The following is an 18,297-nucleotide window of genomic DNA, read 5'->3' on the forward strand; positions in this document are numbered from 1 at the left end:
CTTCCAGGTTCAAGCTATTCTCATGCCTCTGCCTCCCAAGTATCTGGGATTACAGGCACCCACCACCATGCTGAGCTAATTTTTATATTTTTAGTAGAGGTGGTGTTTCACCATGTTGACCAGTCTGGCCTTAACCTCCTGTTCTCAAGTGACCCACCCATCTCAGCCTCCCAGGGTGCTGTGTTTACAGGTATGAGCCACTGCACCCGGCCATATGTAGCCTTTTCAGATCAGCTTCTTTCTTTTAGCAGTATGCCCTTAAGAGTATCACTAAGACAACAGATAATGTTCTGTTGTCTGAATGTGCCACAGTTTAGTTACCTGTTCACCTACTGAAGGATGTCTTTGTTGCTTTCAGGTTTTGGCAATTATGAATAATGCTGCTATAAATTATGAATAATGCTGCTGTAAATATTTGTCTTCAGGTTTTTGGTATGGACATATGTTTTCACTTCCTTTGGATAAATAAATACCAAGGAACATGATCGCTGGGTCTTATGTTAGTGTATGTTTAGTTTTATAAGAAACTGTAAAACTCTTCCAAAGTGGCTGTACCATTTTACATTCCCACCAGCCATGAATTGAAAGTTCTTGCTTGGCTGGGTGCGGTGGCTCACGCCTATAAATCCCAGCACTTTGGGAGGCCGAGGTGGGCAGATCGCTTGAGGTCAGGAGTTCCAGACCAGCCTGGCCAACATGGTGAAACCCCGTCTCTACTGAAAATACAAAAAGTAGCAACGTGTGGTGGCAGGCACCTGTAATCCCAGCTACTCAGGAGGCTTGAACCTGGGAGGCGAAGGTTGCAGTGAGCTGAGATCATGCCACTGCACTCCAGCCTTGGTGACAGAGTGAGACTCTGTCTCAAAAAATAAAATAAAATAAAAAAAGAAAGAAAAAAGAAAAGAAAGTTCTTGCTCCACATCTTTGCAAGCATTCGGTGTCATCAGTGTTGAGGATTTTGGCTATTCTAGTAGGTATATAGTGGTATCTTATTTTAATTTACACTTCTCTGATGACGTACAATGTTGAGCTTCTTTGATAAATTTGCCATTTAAATTTTGTTAAAATTAAATAAAATGTAATAAATTCCTCCTCACTTATACTAGCCACCTTAGTAGTGCTCTGTAATTACATGTGCCTAGTGGTACGTGTTGGACGATGGAGCTCTGAAGTGATCTACTTGGACTATGTCACAAGCTTTAAGTTGATTCCCCAGAGAAGACACTTCTAATTTTCTGTCTCAAGGGGAAAGGCCAGGCTGCTGGGGCTCTAAAGACTAGAGGGGGAAACGTGCTAAGTGTCTCAGGACGTACTATGCATAGGTTTACTTTTCTTTTTAGTATAGGGTCCCTGGCATCCTCCAATCCAGAGACCCTCTGTTTTACCCTCTTCTGAGAACAGATTTCCAGACCTCTGCTGGAAGAAGGGAGGGTAGTCTCCCAATGGCATGGTTGAGGGGTGGGGTAGGATCTAGGTATCTAACTGGCTTCTTAAACAGCTTCCAACCAGTCTTATTTTTAGCCTCCTCCTCCTTTAACTCCTATTTCCATAGGTATCTGGTGCCAATTATTCCTGAGCCTTTTGAGGATCCTTAAGTGTAATGGGTTGGTTATTGGTCTTTCCAGTTTAGGACTCAGCTTTCTGTAATCTGTTGGATTTAATTCTTCTAGTCCTAGTCTTCAAAATTTGCAGCTGCTCTTTTGTTCTTCCCAACCTTGTAGGCTCTTTCCTTGCATCACTTCTTACTTTCTAAAAAACACCTTTTCTGTAGGTTTAGTGAGGTTTCAAGAAGGAGAGAAATTAGATGTTTTGATTCAGTCTGACATCCTTTACCTGAAAGTTCCTATTAATCTGGATTCATAAGCCAGATTTGGATATTTAAAAAAAAATTCATTCTGTATTTATGCTTTCTTCAGTATCTATATTTGTAGTTAAAGGTAAAAGTGCTAATGTTTAGTGGAGGACTGAATAGAAGGGCCAAGAAGTGAAATGTTTACCACAGCCAGGCTAGGACAGTAAGGGTTTGGTTTGGGACGAGAAGAGAATTGACAGCAAACAAGGAGAATAATGAAAGTGGATGCATTTAGATGTAGGTAGGATGATTAGAGACTTAATTTTAAGAAGCTTGGACATCTGAGACATAATACATAAATAAAGCTCCAGTAGCATTTATCTTCCTGGACTCCTGTTTTCTTGTTTTTTTTTTTTGTCTTGATCTAGGAACTTATTCTGCATTTCAGAGAATACACACAACTAATGATACAATTAAAAAATGACTACTGAACAAAACCGTTTGCCAACATAGAATCTGTAAGAAGAATACACATAGTATTAACTAAGTAAGCAATACACTCCGAATATACTGAAGCAGCAGGTTTCTATTTTAATAATTGAGCTTGCTGTTTGAGCGTTGTATTGAATTCTGAAACAGTTTTGCTTGTACTGACTGTGCTGTGATTCACTTTGCTGATTGTTGCTGCCCTCTGTTGGACTAGCTCAGGAAATGTAGCTTTTTTTCCCTCATGCATAGTGTTTGTTGTCCTTCCCCAAATTGAACACTAAAACATGGGTAATTTATTTTTCTTTTTTCTTTTCTTTTCTTTCTTTCTTTTTTTTTTTGATATGGAGTCTCGCTCTGTCACCCAGGCTGGAGTGCAGTGGCGTGATCTCGGCTCACTGTAACCTCTGCCTATCAGGTTCAAGTGATTCTCCTGCCTCAGCCTCCTGAGTAGCTAGGATTACAGGCAGGCACCACCACACCCGGCTAATTTTTGTATTTTTAGTAGTGATGGGGTTTCACCATGTTGATCAGGCTGGTCTCGAACTCCTGACCTCATGATCCACCCACCTTGGCCTCCTAAAGTTCTGGGACTACAAGCATGAGGCACCGTGCCTGGCAGATAATTTTTTTTTTTTTTTAAGATAAAATCTGTTTCTGATGATGCCCTAGGAAAGCAAGGGAAACTGGCATCTTCTTTTTCTTAGCCCTACCACAAAGTCTCAAGATGAAGAGTGGACTCCTTTTGAATGCTGTAGTTAGACAAAGCACATCCACCTTCCAGTTGCTTGCCAGCAAAGATCAGTCTTTATTGGTCAGGAGGAATTCCTTCCTTATCCTGGATTTTGGCCTTTGTATTTTCTGGTTTATCCAAGGGTTCAACCTCAAGAGTGATGGCCTCCCCCTTAAGGATTTTTATGAAAATTTGTGTTTTGGTGATGGTTCCAATATATCCAGATGGCGGATCAGAAAGCCCTACTCTTGATGACCATTTGCATTGTTTTCTGTTTTACATGTCATAGTGTTACTATGAACACTCTTGGTATACACATTCCACTACGTATGTGCAAAATTCAGCAGGGTAGTTACATAGAAATTGATGTGTTGCGTTGTAGTACGTGTGCATATTTAACTTTACTGGATAATGCCTTACTGTTTTCCAAAGTGGCTATAGCATTTTATAGTACCACTAAGAGTTCCTGTTGGTCTGTGACTAGACGGACATGAACGTTTTTTCAGTCTTGGGAGTGTGAATTGATATCTCACTGTGGTTTTAATTTGCATTGCCTTATTTACTATGAAGTTGAGCATATCTCATAAGTGTATCGGTCATCAGATTCGGATTCTGTCCAGTTCTGCGTCGTGTTCTTTTTTTTTTTTTCCTTTTTAAGAGTCATATGTTAGTGACCTTAAAATTCTTCCTGTCCCTTACTTGAGGGAATGTGCTAAGGAATACTTTGACAGAAATCATTAGCTTGTGGAAAGTAGCTTGGATCCTTTCAACTTCTCTCCCTTTTTTCCCCAGCCCGTCTGGTGTTTGGGAGGTTTCCTTGTACTTCACTGATTTCTCTTCTTTCTTTTCCCTCCTTTTTCCTCTTTCCTAGACTCTGAAGCGGCTCATGGCAGATGAGGTAAGGATATTTTGTTTAGCATGTGCATGTTCTAGCTCATTGCCTACACTATAATATTTACCAGTTTTCATAACTTTGACTTTCTGTAACTTATAGTGGTGATATGGCTTCTACTCAGTATCTCAAGGCTTTTTTCCTAACTCTTTGCTCTGTGTTTGGCCCATTGCATGCATTTCCATGGACCTTCATTATCTTCTGAAGTTAGGCATGCTTTTTAAACTCCAAGCTGACTTGCAGTCTGAATGCCACTCATATCACTTGAAGCTCTGTAATACTTACAGATAATTACTGTTATTTTCTAACGAGGAGAGCTGATAAGCTATTGCTTATTGGGGACTCTTTTTGATGTGAGCATTGGTATTTGAGATTTGAGGAATGGCTTGTTAGCATTTGTTTGGCAGAGAGATGGCATATATGCCCCTGAGGTACATTGTATTCTTTGCTGACGAGATGTCATGTAAAGGGGATTTTGAAGAATATATATTGAACTTTTGCTGCTTATATTACACAAGTGCTGTGGAGTGTACAAATTCAAGAGAAAGGAGTGAATCCTGACTTTAAGGACAAATTAATCCTATGTGGCTTATATCTTTTAAATTCTGTAGTAATACCTCTTTAAGGGAGGCATCCTCTGGGGTCCTAGCAACATTTATTGTTGGGTAGCTAGAAGGAAACAAAGGGCATTTTATTGATAGAACTCTGTCATGAGAGGCTTTCAGTTCTGTACTACTTTACAAGGCTTAGAAATGGTAGGGGAGATCAAGAACAGTATTTCTTCTATTGTAAAGAGGTTTGAAATCTTAATACTTTGGTTCTCTTATCTTTGAACATAGATGAGAGTACAGAGTCAGTATGCTAAGTTAGATAGGAGGAAGACTGATTTCTTCTTTTCATGTCAGAAGAGTCTTGAACTGCTCGTGAACCAGAGGAACCATGCCCGTGTAAGAGGTTAAAGGGGTAAAGAATTTGATGTGTGGTTTGTTATGTAAGTGAAAATAGATCACTGTTAATGCTTTTTTCTGTTTCTCAGCTGGAGAGATTTACCAGCATGAGAATTAAGAAGGAGAAGGAAAAGCCTAATTCTGCTCATAGAAATTCCTCTGCATCATATGGGGATGATGCCACAGCACAGTCATTGCAAGATGTTTCAGATGAACAAGTTCTGGTTCTCTTTGAACAGATGCTGGTAAGTTTTCCATTCCCAAAATGTTGCTTCTTCCTGGGAATTTATGGGCATGGTGGGCTCTTTTTGGTGCATCGTTCCCTAACTAGCGCTTTGTTACAAAGAATTCCAGGCTTAACATGGAACTTTTTAATATTAACCCTATAATCCCATAATTAGGAACTAAATATACAAATACCAGTTCATAAAATTGGAATCTGTATTTGGAAACATCCGATCACTGTCTTGTTCATGTCCTTCTGCCCAGCAACACTTTAGCCACAAAGACATAGTGGACCATCTCACCCTGTGTACCAAAGATTGTAATATGGAGACCACCTTTGGGTTAAGCCAGAGCAGATAGAGTGTTGAAGTATTCACAACAAACTCTGTATAAAGGAGAAACTGAAAATGGAATATCATTTGCTCAAGGTCCTGTATTTAGTGGTGAATCTGGAAAGAAAATACATAGAATTGCTAGAAGACCTTTAAAGATTCTGTCTGAAGTCAGCTAAGTAACGAAGTGTATGTGCATGTGACTTATTTTGTTTTCCTCAGTGAGGAACACCGAATAAGGAGGGTATTCAATGAGTGTCCATTAGTGCTAAGTCTTGGAAAGTTTTGATGAGTATAAGATTTCATAAGGCCTGTATATTGCATGGATATGTGATCTCAGATTCAAATACAGACTAGAGGCAGGCCTAGCTTAATTAAAAGCTTAGGTTTAAAATCCTTAGCACAGGGCCTGGTACATAGTAAGCACTCAACTGGTACTGTTGTTGTTATTTTTCACTGAATCTTTCAGTTTGTCTCTTAATATTCCAAGTACATTAAGAGTCTAAAGAGTATGGTCTATCAGGATAATCTCTTGGCCTTGGATTGCAAGTTTAAATGTCTCTTGGGCCAGGCAGGTAGTATAAATAAGGTAAGCAGACTAGACAGAAGATGACAAAATAAGTGGGGAATGTGGCAAATTGAAGAGAGGGTTTTGGCATTTTTATTAGAAAAGCCAGCCACAACTCAGTTCTAGTAGGTGATTGCATTCCAGTTGGGAATACTTGCCTAGGAGTGCCAGATATTTCTATTTTTCAAAAAAAGTCAGAAATCTGTAATTTAAAAAAAATAATAAATCTTGAATAACATCAAATATCCTAGTCACTATTTGAATTTCCCCAATTAGGTGATTTTTCAAAAACCAGTTTGTTCAAATCACAATTCCAAATATAGTCCACTGTACTGATATTCTCAATTTTCATTTAAACTATAGGTTTCCCTTCCTCTTTTTCTTTTTTGTTTGAGACAGAGTATTGCTCTGTCGCAAGCAGAGCAAGACTTGCAACCTCCGCCTCCCGGGTTCAAGCAATGCTCCTGCCTCAGCCTCCCAAGTAGCTGGGATTACAGGTGCACACCACCACGCCTGGCTAATTTTTGAAGTTTAAGTAGAGACGGGGTTTCATCATGTTGGCCAGGCTAGTCTCGAACTCCTGACCTTGTGATTTGCCTGCCTCGGCCTCCCAAAGTGCTGGGATTACAGGCATGAGCCACTGCACCTCTTTTTCTTTTATCCTTATTATTGATACTAAAAAAAAAAAATTGTTGAAGAAACCATTTGTTTGACCTGTAGAGTTTCCCACAACATGAAATTTGATGGTTGCATCCATTGGTGCTGTTTTACTAGAGATCTGTATTTTTATGTAAGGTCCCCCAGATTTAAAATGTTGAGCTAGCCAAGTGAAACATTTTATCTTTGGATTTGACTTAACTTGAGGGCCACCATTTTGTAACTTCTATGTTCAGTTTATCTGCAAGAGGAAGAATGCACCTGGCTGGCAGTGGTGGATCACGAGGTCAGCAGTTCAAGACCAGCCTGGCCAACATGGTGAAACCCTGTCTCTACTAAAAATACAAAAATTAGCTGAGTGTGGTGGCGGGAACCTGTAATCCCAGCTACTCAGGAGGCTGAGGCAGAAGAATCACTTGAATCTGGGAGCTGGAGGTTGCAGCGAGCCAAGATTGTGTCATTGCACTCAAGCCTGGGTGACAGAATGAGACTCCGTCTCAAAAAAAAAAAAGCACCAGGAATTAAGTCACAAAAACTTCAGATTAATTTTGCTACTTGCAGAAGAAATAGAATACATCCCCCCATCCATATTTTTCTCAATTCAATTAACATTCTGGAATTATTAGGGCTAAATTTGTGCCCACTGAGGTACTAGACTTGGACACATGGTTGTTATATGTGTAGAAGGATCAAGCAGAGCCTTTCCCCAAACATACATCAGATTATGTCTGTCAAGGTATCTCTGCTTTATCATAGAGTTTCCAGTTCTTTCTTTGTGGGAAAGGAGTTTGTACAGGGACTGAGTTAACTGGGGGTAATGGGTTTGTACGCCCTAGAGTTGGTGCAGAGTTTGCTGCTGTTGATTTTGATTGTGTTTAGATTATGCCATTCATCCAGTGCTTCAGTCTGAAGAGATTTTTAAGGTCCATCCTTGATGCAGAAAGCATTATGTGTGGTTTTCTTTCAATAATACAAAATAAATCTTTCATTTTTATTGAGTCCATTTTTCTTAGAGAAAGAGTATGTATATGTCTTTAGAGATTTATACTAAAATGTTAACTATACTTATCTTTGAGGAATTTTCATCAGCTGTAATAGCTTAAATTTCTAGGGATCAAAAAGATTTATTTACTCAATAAGCATTTTACATGCTCAACTCTTCACTAAGCATACTAATATTAAACACTAAAATTTTGTAAGGAATTTGAGGCAATTTTGTTTTTTCTCTTCTTTCTCCCTCTTCTAGCTGGATATGAACCTGAATGAGGAGAAACAGCAACCTTTGAGGGAGAAGGACATCATCATCAAGAGGGAGATGGTGTCCCAGTACTTGTACACCTCCAAGGCTGTGAGTCCTGGGGCAGGTACCCATGACATGGGAGACTGTGCCCTTGTCTTGGACCTGTTTTTTTGTGTTTTTTTTGCCAATTTTATGTAACATTTTATGTTTGCATCAATTCGGTTTCATTACATTATATAAGCCTATTCACTTTTTACTCTCTTACTTAGTTGCCATGCTTCCATACTTTTTGCCGGGTTAAATTTTCATGAAGTCTGTAAATATAGGGAATGGGATAGGCAGTTCTAAGTCTCACATATTTTGGTGGTATGCGAGATGGGTATCTGCCCTGATAAACGTGGCCTGACGTGGTGGCTCACTGCTGTAATCTCAGCACTTTGGGAGGCTGAGGCAGAAGGATCGCTGGAGCCCAGGAGTTCGAAATAGCCTGGGCAATGTAGTAAGACCTTGACTCTACTAAAAATAAAAAATAAAAATAAAATATAAATTCTGTTGACTAATGCTAGTCCCTAATTTATGACTGGGTCCACCATTACTAATCTCTGTCTCTGCCTCCTGTCCAGGGCATGAGCCAGAAGGAGAGCTCTAAGTCTGCCATGATGTATATTCAGGAGTTGAGGTCAGGCTTGCGGGATATGCCTCTGCTCAGCTGCCTGGAGTCCCTTCGTGTGTCTCTTAACAACAACCCCGTCAGGTGAGGATTCTGAGGAGGTAACAGGAGTAGGAGCCGAATGTTGGATTTCACTGGTGGTGATTGACGATCAAAGGAGCTGGGGAAGTATGAGAATAGTCTGAATTGGGAGTAGAAAGTTGTCAAGATAAACTTTGTTTGGCAAATAAGTGTTTATTGATTTGATATTGCTTTGCCTTTCTTTGTTCCCTACAGTTGGGTGCAAACATTTGGTGCTGAAGGCTTGGCCTCCTTATTGGACATTCTTAAACGACTTCATGATGAGAAAGAAGAGACTGCTGGGTGAGGATTTCCAAGTCTTTGCAACTTCAAGTTGGAGAGTCACAGGGGACTTTGCTGTTTGCTCTGAAGTAGAAAGTATAGTTAAATGTAAAGTCGTGGGCTAGGGGAATGTACTCTTAGCTGAGAAGGGGTTTATCATAGTGGTGACTAGAGGATGAATGATGATTATAGATACAGGAAAGGGAGGAGGAACTTAAATTTCATGTTGGATAACTCTAATATATACCATATAATACTATTAGTCTCCCAGCACTGGTTCTTTTTCAATCTGGAAATAAAATCTGATTTAGTGCTGCCCTGTAATCTGGTCTGGGTAATATCTATTTGGAAGTCTTATAATATACTTGGGACTAGTATTGTGGCATTCTTCAAGGTTGGAATAATTTTAGGTATACCTTGGACTCTCTTAGGCTACCTTGAAGCCAGCCGGAAGCAGAGTACTTCAGGAATCTTTCTGAAACAAAATAATACATGGCCAAGACCTGCATATATCTTCTCAGACTTGAAACCTCTAGTAGCGAGGCAAGCAGCAATAGATGGGATGTTATCCTGATAGAATTTAGCACTCAGGAGCCTAGGGAGAGTTAAAAGGAAGGTTTTAATTTAATACTTAATTCTTGGATTACAAGAGGATCAGCCAGATTTTTTGACGGTGAAGATGCCTTTTCAGTTATCTATTTTCTTCAGTGTTTCTGGGCAAAGTGCTATTTCCTAAAATTTACTCATCTGCTAGATGGAGCTATTATTCCTAAGAATCTTGTTTGCAAGATTTAAAATGGGAAAGGGGTAGAGAATAAAGGGACTTACTGATTGTGTCTTCTATGTACAGGAGCTACGATAGCCGGAACAAGCATGAGATTATTCGCTGCTTGAAAGCTTTTATGAACAACAAGGTGAGATTTTTCCCATTCTCATTCCAAACCCCATCTGGACGCCTGTTCTTTCTCTTCTATTGGCAAACCCGAAAGAGGAACTAGGAATATGAGGTTCAGGACTTCTAGCTTTCTCTTTTAGTATCATAACTGTTTTTCATTGCCACGTATACATGCTTCTATGGATATTTTTTTCTCAGTTCTAACTTCTGTTTCAGAGGACAGGCTCAATGTTGTTTCTCTTTCTTTACTTTCTTTTTTTGTTTGTTTGTTTTTTTTGTTTGTTTGTTTGTTTTTTGAGATGAAGTCTCGCTCTGTCGCCCAGGCTGGAGTGCTGTGGCTCAATCTCGGCTCACTGCAAGCTCCAGCTCCCGGGTTCATGCCATTCTCCTGCCTCAGCCTCCCAAGTAACTGGGACTGCAGGCACCCACCACCATGCCCGGCTATTTTTTTTATTTTTTTATTTTTAGTAGAGACAGGGTTTCACCGTGTTAGCCAGGATGGTCTCGATCTCCTGACCTTGTGATCCATCCGCCTTGGCCTCCCAAAGTGCTGGGATTAGTTGGGATTACAGGCGTGAGCCACGGTGCCCGGCCTCTCTTTCTTTACTTTCTTTTGCTAATTCTTGAATTTCCTGACCTGTAGTTACTGTTTTTGCAATATTTGCTTTATTTCCTGTTTCTTTTTTCTTCTAGACTGTTGCTCCATTTTTATCTTCTTTTTGTCTGTTTAGTAATTCAACCCAGGGAGCCCACAATCGTGTGCCTTTGAGGACAAATCTCTCCTCCTCGTTGTTTAATTTTGTTGTAATTAACTTACTCCATTGGATTAGGAGGAAGAGAATTAACAAGAAACATATAAACCAAAGACTTTTAATCTTGGAAGACATCTAATTCTGTCGTACCTCCTAGAAAATTATTTTGGTATGTTCATCTCTAAGTATATTGGGAAAAGTATTCTACCCCTGTATTAGTTTTCTAGTGTACCACAAAATTAGGTGTCTTAACAGAAATTTATTATCTCACAATTCTAGAAAGGCTAGAATTTCAAAATCCAAGGTATCAGCAGGGTTGGTTCTTTCTGAAGCTGTGTGTGATAATATGTTCCATACCCCTCCTAGTTTCTGGTAGCTTGCTGGCAATCCTTGGCACTCCTTATCTTGTAGATGCATCATCCTGATCTCTGCCTATGTGATCACATGGTGTTCTCCCTCTGTATGTATCTGTATCCAAATTTCTTCTTGTTATAAGGACACTGGCCATATTGGATTAAGGACCCATTCTACCCCAGTATGACTTCATTGTAGCTTGACTAATTATATTTGCAATGAGTATATTTCCAGATGAGGTTACATTTTGAGTTACTGGGGGTTGGGACTTCAACACTGGAATTTAAGAGGACACCATTCAACTCATAACAATCCCTAAACTTGTCCCCAGTTAGATGCTATCATCTTTCAGACTCCTTTATTTGTTCTTGGCCCTACCAGTTTGGAATCAAGACCATGCTGGAGACAGAAGAAGGAATCCTACTGCTGGTCAGAGCCATGGATCCTGCTGTTCCCAACATGATGATTGATGCAGCTAAGCTGCTTTCTGCTCTTTGTATTCTACCACAGCCAGAGGATATGTATGTGACTAGAATCATTTTTCTTCTCCATTTTCCATTTTATCATTTTCTCTTAGTTTAGAGGGCAGTTGAGTTGGTTGGGTGTCCCCTCGGTCATAAATATTAGGTATTTCTTCCCAGAAGTGAACACTAAGAATCTTAACATTTAAGAACTATTCCTAAGTGATGGGTGCTATCCTGAATGTTCCACTGGTTATCAGAGGTATAGCAAAATGTCTCCCATATCACCATTAATGTCTGTATTGTCTAGGATGAGGATTTCTTTTTACTATTCTTTTTTTTTTTAAATTCAGAAGTGGCACAATGTTATTTTTAAAATTCAAACAATACAGAAGTATATAAAGTAAAATTTAACTACCTCATCTCTTTGCCAAATCCTGTTCTGCCGAGACAGTGACTGTTAATGGCATGGAATAGTCTCATAGAAAGTTTTCTAAGCATAGACAAACATATTGCGTTCCCTTGATTCTAGACATCTGCTACCACAAAAGATAGTATCTTAAGAGCTGAAGAATGACACTTATGCCTATAAAACCAACTGCATATATAGGATAGATTTTTATTATTGAAGAGGGATTTAGTTTAACGAAAGCTTAATCATTCTTTTCAACCTGTTTCTTTTTAATAATAGATCTTGGACATTTCTTCTACGTCCATACTTACAGATCTACCTTATTATCTTTAGTGGCTATTTAGTATTCCATATACATGTATGTATGGCCTATAATTTATTTAACAATTTCCCTCTTGCTGGACTTACAGATTTTTTTTTTTCTTTCTTTTGAGACGGAGCTTCGCTCTGTTCCCCAGGCTGGAGTGCAGTGGCGCGATCTCGGCTCATTGCAAGCTCTTCCTCCTGGGTTCAAGCGATTCTCTTGCCTCAGCCTCCCAAGTAGCTGGGACTACAGGAGTCCGCCACCAGGCCTGGCTAATTTTTGTATTTTTAGTAGAGACGGGGTTTCTCCATATTGGCCAGGCTGATCTCGAACTCCTGACCTTGTGATCTGCCTGCCTCAGCCTCCCAAAGTGCTGGAATTACGGGCGTGAGCCACCGTGCCAAGCCAACTTACAGATATTTTTTAAAGCAGATTTCTGTATCTGTTCTAGGTGATCGTTTTTACAAATGATACTGCAGTGAACATCCTTGTGCATATCTTCTTTCACATTTATGCACATATGTTGGATACATTTCTAGAAGTAGACTATATGTTACATGCATGAGAAATTGATCAGTACTGTTAAATGTCCCTCCAAAAGTTGTATCAATTTATACTTCATGGAACAGGGCACTTGATCTGGTATTTATGGATAGGAGCCTAGGGATGGATTGTAGGGAATGCATTTCCCTGAAGAGATGGTCCTTAGCTTTCAGCAGTTTCTGGAAACTGAGTGGTGACAATATAATGTGAGAAATCTGGAACACTAATAATGTCCTGTTTCCTAAGTGGTCTGTGCCCCTGTGTAATCTATGAATTTGTGTTAGAGTACCTGGAAAGTTCGCTCCATTTCCTTTCTCTTGGGCAGGAATGAAAGGGTTTTGGAGGCAATGACAGAAAGAGCTGAGATGGATGAAGTGGAACGTTTCCAGCCACTGCTGGATGGATTAAAAAGTGGGACCACTATTGCATTGAAGGCATGTATAGCCCCTGAAACTGGGCCCGAGAATAGAATTCAAGATGGACAGACAAATTCATTTGACCTTTTAATAATATACATGGAGTGACTCCCAACTATATATTTTACATTTCAGAATCTGTTATGAAGGGAAAATGATGAACCTTCTTTCTAAGAAGGTAAAGAATGAACTGTTTTCCTCATTATGAGATGGAAAAAGGCATGATATATATTTACAATCTAGGAAAACCGAGACCTACAATAACATACTGTCAAATCCTTGGAATCCATTTAGAGTTTTAGGCTCTCCAGTTCTGTACTCAAACCAGGTCTCACTGCTATAGTAGAAAAGTCATTTTTAGAGTTTTTGGACTGTATCTTTCAAGTTGTATTTGGGGACCTAAGAATGCATGTAAAGAAAATGGATTCTTGATCTCCAGGAGTTAGCATTGACATAGCTGCTGAATTTTCGTATTTTAGGTTGGATGCCTACAGCTGATCAATGCTCTCATCACACCAGCTGAGGAACTTGACTTCCGAGTTCACATCAGAAGTGAACTGATGCGCTTGGGGCTACATCAGGTGTTGCAGGTAAGATATTACACTTCATCAGAAAGGCTAGACTGGTTCCTTCCTGCTCTGCAGCTCCAGTCATCCCTGGGATGATTCTGGTTTTCAATTAAAAACCAGGTTGAAAAGCTTAGGTTTCTAACCACAGAGGATACTTTTGGGTTTCCCTAACTTCTACTTTTGTTGATAGGACCTTCGAGAGATTGAAAACGAAGATATGAGAGTGCAACTAAATGTGTTTGATGAACAAGGGGAAGAGGATTCCTATGACCTGAAGGGACGGCTGGATGACATTCGCATGGAGATGGAATATCCTTTGACTGACTAGGTTCAAGATAGATGAGCCATTCATTGTATTTAGTTCTGTGGTCCCTATGTGGAATGGTTTGGGAGATGATGAGTCAGAACAGAGCATTGGGCTTATGTGTCTTCTCATTAAATAAGGCAGATGTATTTTTATTGCTGCTGGCTTTACTTACCTTATCATAGACCAGGGAAGTCAGTAAAGGTGATCTGAGGGTTGTTGAGCATGGAAGCCATCAAAATCAGTGTAAGCTTCCTAGAATGTGATAGCTTAGCTTACTAAGATGTAGAACTGGCTTTTAGAGATGTTTGAACTGACAGAGGCAGTAATTTAGTTACCTGTTAATATTTTCAATAAGTGACTTTGAGGCAGTTACCTCTTAGTTTCTGTCTACTGCCTGATCTTCAAGCCAAGTACTTACTAGGAAACCTCTGTGTGTATAGTACCACCCAACTCACTGGTCCCTTGACTAAAGGACGTTTTAGAGAGCTTAAAGTTTCTGGTGATGTTTACAGGAAGAACAGCCAGTAGAATGGAAGTTGTGTCTTGTTACTTTTCCCTAGCTTTTTCAAGAGTTAAATAGGCCACCTGTCAAACATAATTTCTACATATTTGCTTTCCTTAGCCTAGTCCCCTTTTCCACTGACTTTAATGAAGTCTTTCAGATTCTCTTAAACACAGTGAAGGATTCCAAGGCAGAGCCACACTTCCTTTCCATCCTGCAGCACTTACTCTTGGTCCGAAATGACTATGAGGCCAGGTAAGATGGTGTGCTTATGGGAAGTTTTGAATTCGAGCCTAAGTGGAGAGAGTGAGTTCCTTAAATTCAAAGATTGTTCTGTAAAGGGAAAATGTAAAGACAAAGACCCAAGATTAGGGTTCATTAGTCACAGAAATAAAGGAAGTTGTCTTATTTCTTTAATCCCACTCAAAGACATCCCTATGGAAGAGGTCACAGTGTATAAGGTGAAATGCCCTTCTGTTTTTGGAGGGGAGTAGGTAAATAGGATGAAGATGATAGCAAAGAGAAGTGGCAATTTAAAATTCTTTCTAGTTTCCTAGAAGTATAGATTTAGCAATAGCACTATCCATCACAGGAAGGATCAAACCCAAATTTTTAGATGGGAAAGTGTTGGCACTAGGAGCAGATGGCAAGAAGTTTTGATTATCTGAAGTAGATGGGGTAGGGTAGTTGATGTGGAAAAAGGAGTCTGCTTAGCATGGCAGTGATACTTGTATTAACTTTACAAAAATTTTTCCAGGTCTCTCAGTTGTCAAAGCAGTTAAGTTTTCTTGGTCCTGAATACTTCTGAAAATTATATTTTGATTTTCCTTTGGTGACCCTGTTTTATTCTCTTGTAGACCCCAGTACTATAAGTTGATTGAAGAATGTATTTCCCAGATAGTTCTGCACAAGAATGGGGCTGATCCTGACTTCAAGTGCCGTCACCTCCAGATTGAGATTGAGGGATTAATTGGTAAGCATACTCTTCTATCTGTCTCTTCCAAGTATTGCTTCTTCGTTTCATTTTGCATCTTGTTTCAGTGAAAATGTCAGAGAAGATACCTTTCCAGTCCCCAGATACTTCCATTTTTGTCCTTTGTTAGGTAATAACCAGCATTTTTGCTAGGAATCTATAGGTTTTTAGTTTATTTTTACATAAAACACACACCAGCACCTTTTGCAGGAACTCCTGGTGGTCTCAGAGTCAAAGGTATCACTCGTAGGCATGCTTCATACCACCCAGCATGGTGGCCTTACCACACACTCAGATTACATGCTGAACTTAGCCGAAAGTTTCATTTCTTTGTTTAGTGCAGAACATTAAGAAAGATAATAAAAATGATCAAAAAGACTGTTCTTTGGAAGGGCTTAGGTATGAAATAAATAGACCAAGAGAATTAGGAGCTTTACTTACTGACTCTTCTTTTCAGATCAAATGATTGATAAGACAAAGGTGGAGAAATCTGAAGCCAAAGCTGCAGAGCTGGAAAAGCAGGTGCGTATGAGAGACCAAAAACATGTGTTTGAGTATATCTTTCTTTGAGGATTATTATTTTCCTGATCTGTGAGACAGTTTTTTTTCTGTGGTATTTTGGAAGCGTTTAGCACCCAATAGTGTAGTGCCCAGGGGAAACCTTTCCAGTGTAGGTTAGTCATTGGAGAAAGTGATGTGGATGTCTTCATGAGGAGCTCTAGTGGTGGGCTTGCAGTTCTTGGGCTACTGGGCAGGAAAAGAAAGACAGATGATACTCATATAATAGTAATGGCACGCTCAGGTTTGCTTGGCATTTTAGGCCTCTTAACGCCTAGAACAATAGGAACTAGGGTCCTTAGAACAGTAGAACTAGAGCATGTCAGAGTTATCTTTTTCCCTTCAGTTGTTAAGAACTCTTATTGTGGTGAATAGGTTTTTGATCCTAGAGTATATTGGGATTGTACTATCATGGCAGTCCTATTTAAATACCTTTAAAATCTTATTATTTGTTTTTAACTATAAAAATAGGGAATCTATGGAAACGAACCGATTCCCCTCTCCTTTAACCTTGAATGTTTTATTTTCATTTTTATTTCTATTTTTTTGAGACGGAATCTCACTCTGTCATCCAGGCTGGAGTGCAGTGGCGCGATCTCGGCTCACTGCAACCTCTGTCTCCCGGGTTCAAGCTATTCTTCTGCCTCACCCTCCCAAGTAGCTGGGATTACAAGCGCCCACCATCATGCCGGGCTAATTTTTGTATTTTTGGTAGAGGTGAGGTTTCACCATGTTGGGCAGGCTGGTCTCGAACTCCTGACCTCAGGTGATCCACCTGCCTCGGCCTCCCAAAGTGCTGGGATTACAGGTGTGAGCCACCACACACAGCCAGACCTTGATTTTAAGATCAGAATCATGCTGCTTTTTTCCCCAAGCATGGCCTGGATTTGTGAGCTCTGTAGATCAAGTATTGGCCCAGAACAGGAGATGGTGGGGGGAGGGGATCCCAGCACCCCCAGGCAAAAGAGGAGGTGGAGGGAATTATGGGTAATAATACTGTGCTTCTTACTGAGATGGAGAGCTTGCTGGGAGCCTGATTCGTTTTTTCTCTAGCTGGACTCAGAGTTAACAGCCCGACATGAGCTACAGGTGGAAATGAAAAAGCTGGAAAGTGATTTTGAGCAGAAGCTTCAAGATCTTCAGGGAGAAAAGGATGCACTGCATTCTGAAAAGCAACAAATTGCCACAGAGAAACAGGACCTGGAAGCAGAAGTGTCCCAGCTCACAGGAGAGGTAATGCCTGAGCAGGGAAGGCAGAGTGACCTGTAATCTCTGGATGCACATGCTTGGAACAGGAGTCAGTCATCTTACTCCTAGGGAGGGTTCAGCTACTAATAGGTAGTCTAGTTACATGGTGCATATTTTTAAAATAATATACTGGTTTTTGGTTTGTGTTGAGGGTAAGTAACACATAAGACAGAAAATCTGGAAAATACAGAAGAACATTAAGAGTAAAGTAAGTTGCATTACCACCCAGAAATAAAGGTAATAAGTCTTCTAATAAATTAGGAATAAAAACTAAACTGTTAAAAATTGGCTAATTTCCTGTTATTTTAGTCATCTCTGCACAGATTTATCCTTACACACTCTCTCTGCAGTAGTAAATATTTAAATGATCTTTAAATCAAGTATCTGATAACTTGATTACTTGTGTGGTTATATAATCATCTGTGTAGCACATATTAGTTATATAACTAGAACGTTTGATTTACTTGACCTTTACATTTTCTAATCAAGGGAGAGTTTAACATAAAAGTTGAAATCGTCGTCTTAATACAAAGCATACAAAGCATGCTGAACTAAGAACATGAAGACCTGAATTCTAGTTTTGGCTCTGCTGCTAAGCAGTGTGACTTTAGGTGATCATATCATTTCTCTGACTCCTCAGTTCCTCCATTTGTAACATGAGAAGTTTGGATTAAGTCATTTATTAGGTTCCTTCCAGGCCCAGTAGTCCCTGAAGTGGGGTGAGAAGTACTCACATTGATGTTATTTCTGTAGGTTGCCAAGCTGACAAAGGAACTGGAAGATGCCAAGAAAGAAATGGCTTCCCTCTCTGCGGCAGCTATTACTGTAGCTCCTTCTGTTCCTAGTAGTGCTACTGCTCCCCCGGCCCTTCCTTTACCTGATGACTCTGGCACTATTATTCCACCACCACCTGCTTCTGGGGATAGTACCACTCCTCCTCCTCCTCCTCCTCCTCCTCCTCCACCACCTCCTCCTCCACTTCCTCCTCCACCTCCTTTGACTGGGAGTGTTTGCATCTCCCCAACCCCTTCTTTACCTGGAGGTACTGCTATCCCTCCACCCCCTCCTTTGCCTGGGGATGTTGGCATCCCTCCACCCCCTCCTTTGCCTGGGGATGCT

At 40.1% G+C, this 18,297-nt stretch overlaps 1 protein-coding gene across 1 annotated transcript in view; it reads left to right on the forward strand.

Moving 5' to 3' along the window:
• DIAPH1 (diaphanous related formin 1) overlaps positions 1 to 18,297 on the forward strand; it is a 102,015-nt gene that overhangs the window by 24,526 nt on the left and 59,192 nt on the right. Inside the window, 15 exon segments of the mRNA XM_023193050.2 lie at positions 3,883 to 3,909; positions 4,940 to 5,095; positions 7,879 to 7,980; positions 8,496 to 8,626; positions 8,819 to 8,905; positions 9,735 to 9,798; positions 11,267 to 11,406; positions 12,931 to 13,039; positions 13,501 to 13,611; positions 13,781 to 13,899; positions 14,538 to 14,654; positions 15,257 to 15,372; positions 15,830 to 15,894; positions 16,984 to 17,163; positions 17,932 to 18,297. The exon segment at positions 17,932 to 18,297 is cut by the window's right edge and continues 63 nt beyond it. Of these exon segments, the coding sequence (XP_023048818.2) occupies positions 3,883 to 3,909; positions 4,940 to 5,095; positions 7,879 to 7,980; positions 8,496 to 8,626; positions 8,819 to 8,905; positions 9,735 to 9,798; positions 11,267 to 11,406; positions 12,931 to 13,039; positions 13,501 to 13,611; positions 13,781 to 13,899; positions 14,538 to 14,654; positions 15,257 to 15,372; positions 15,830 to 15,894; positions 16,984 to 17,163; positions 17,932 to 18,297 (1,890 nt within the window).

The sequence above is a fragment of the Piliocolobus tephrosceles genome, chromosome 4 (assembly GCF_002776525.5).
Source record: "Piliocolobus tephrosceles isolate RC106 chromosome 4, ASM277652v3, whole genome shotgun sequence".
NCBI lineage: Eukaryota > Metazoa > Chordata > Mammalia > Primates > Cercopithecidae > Piliocolobus > Piliocolobus tephrosceles.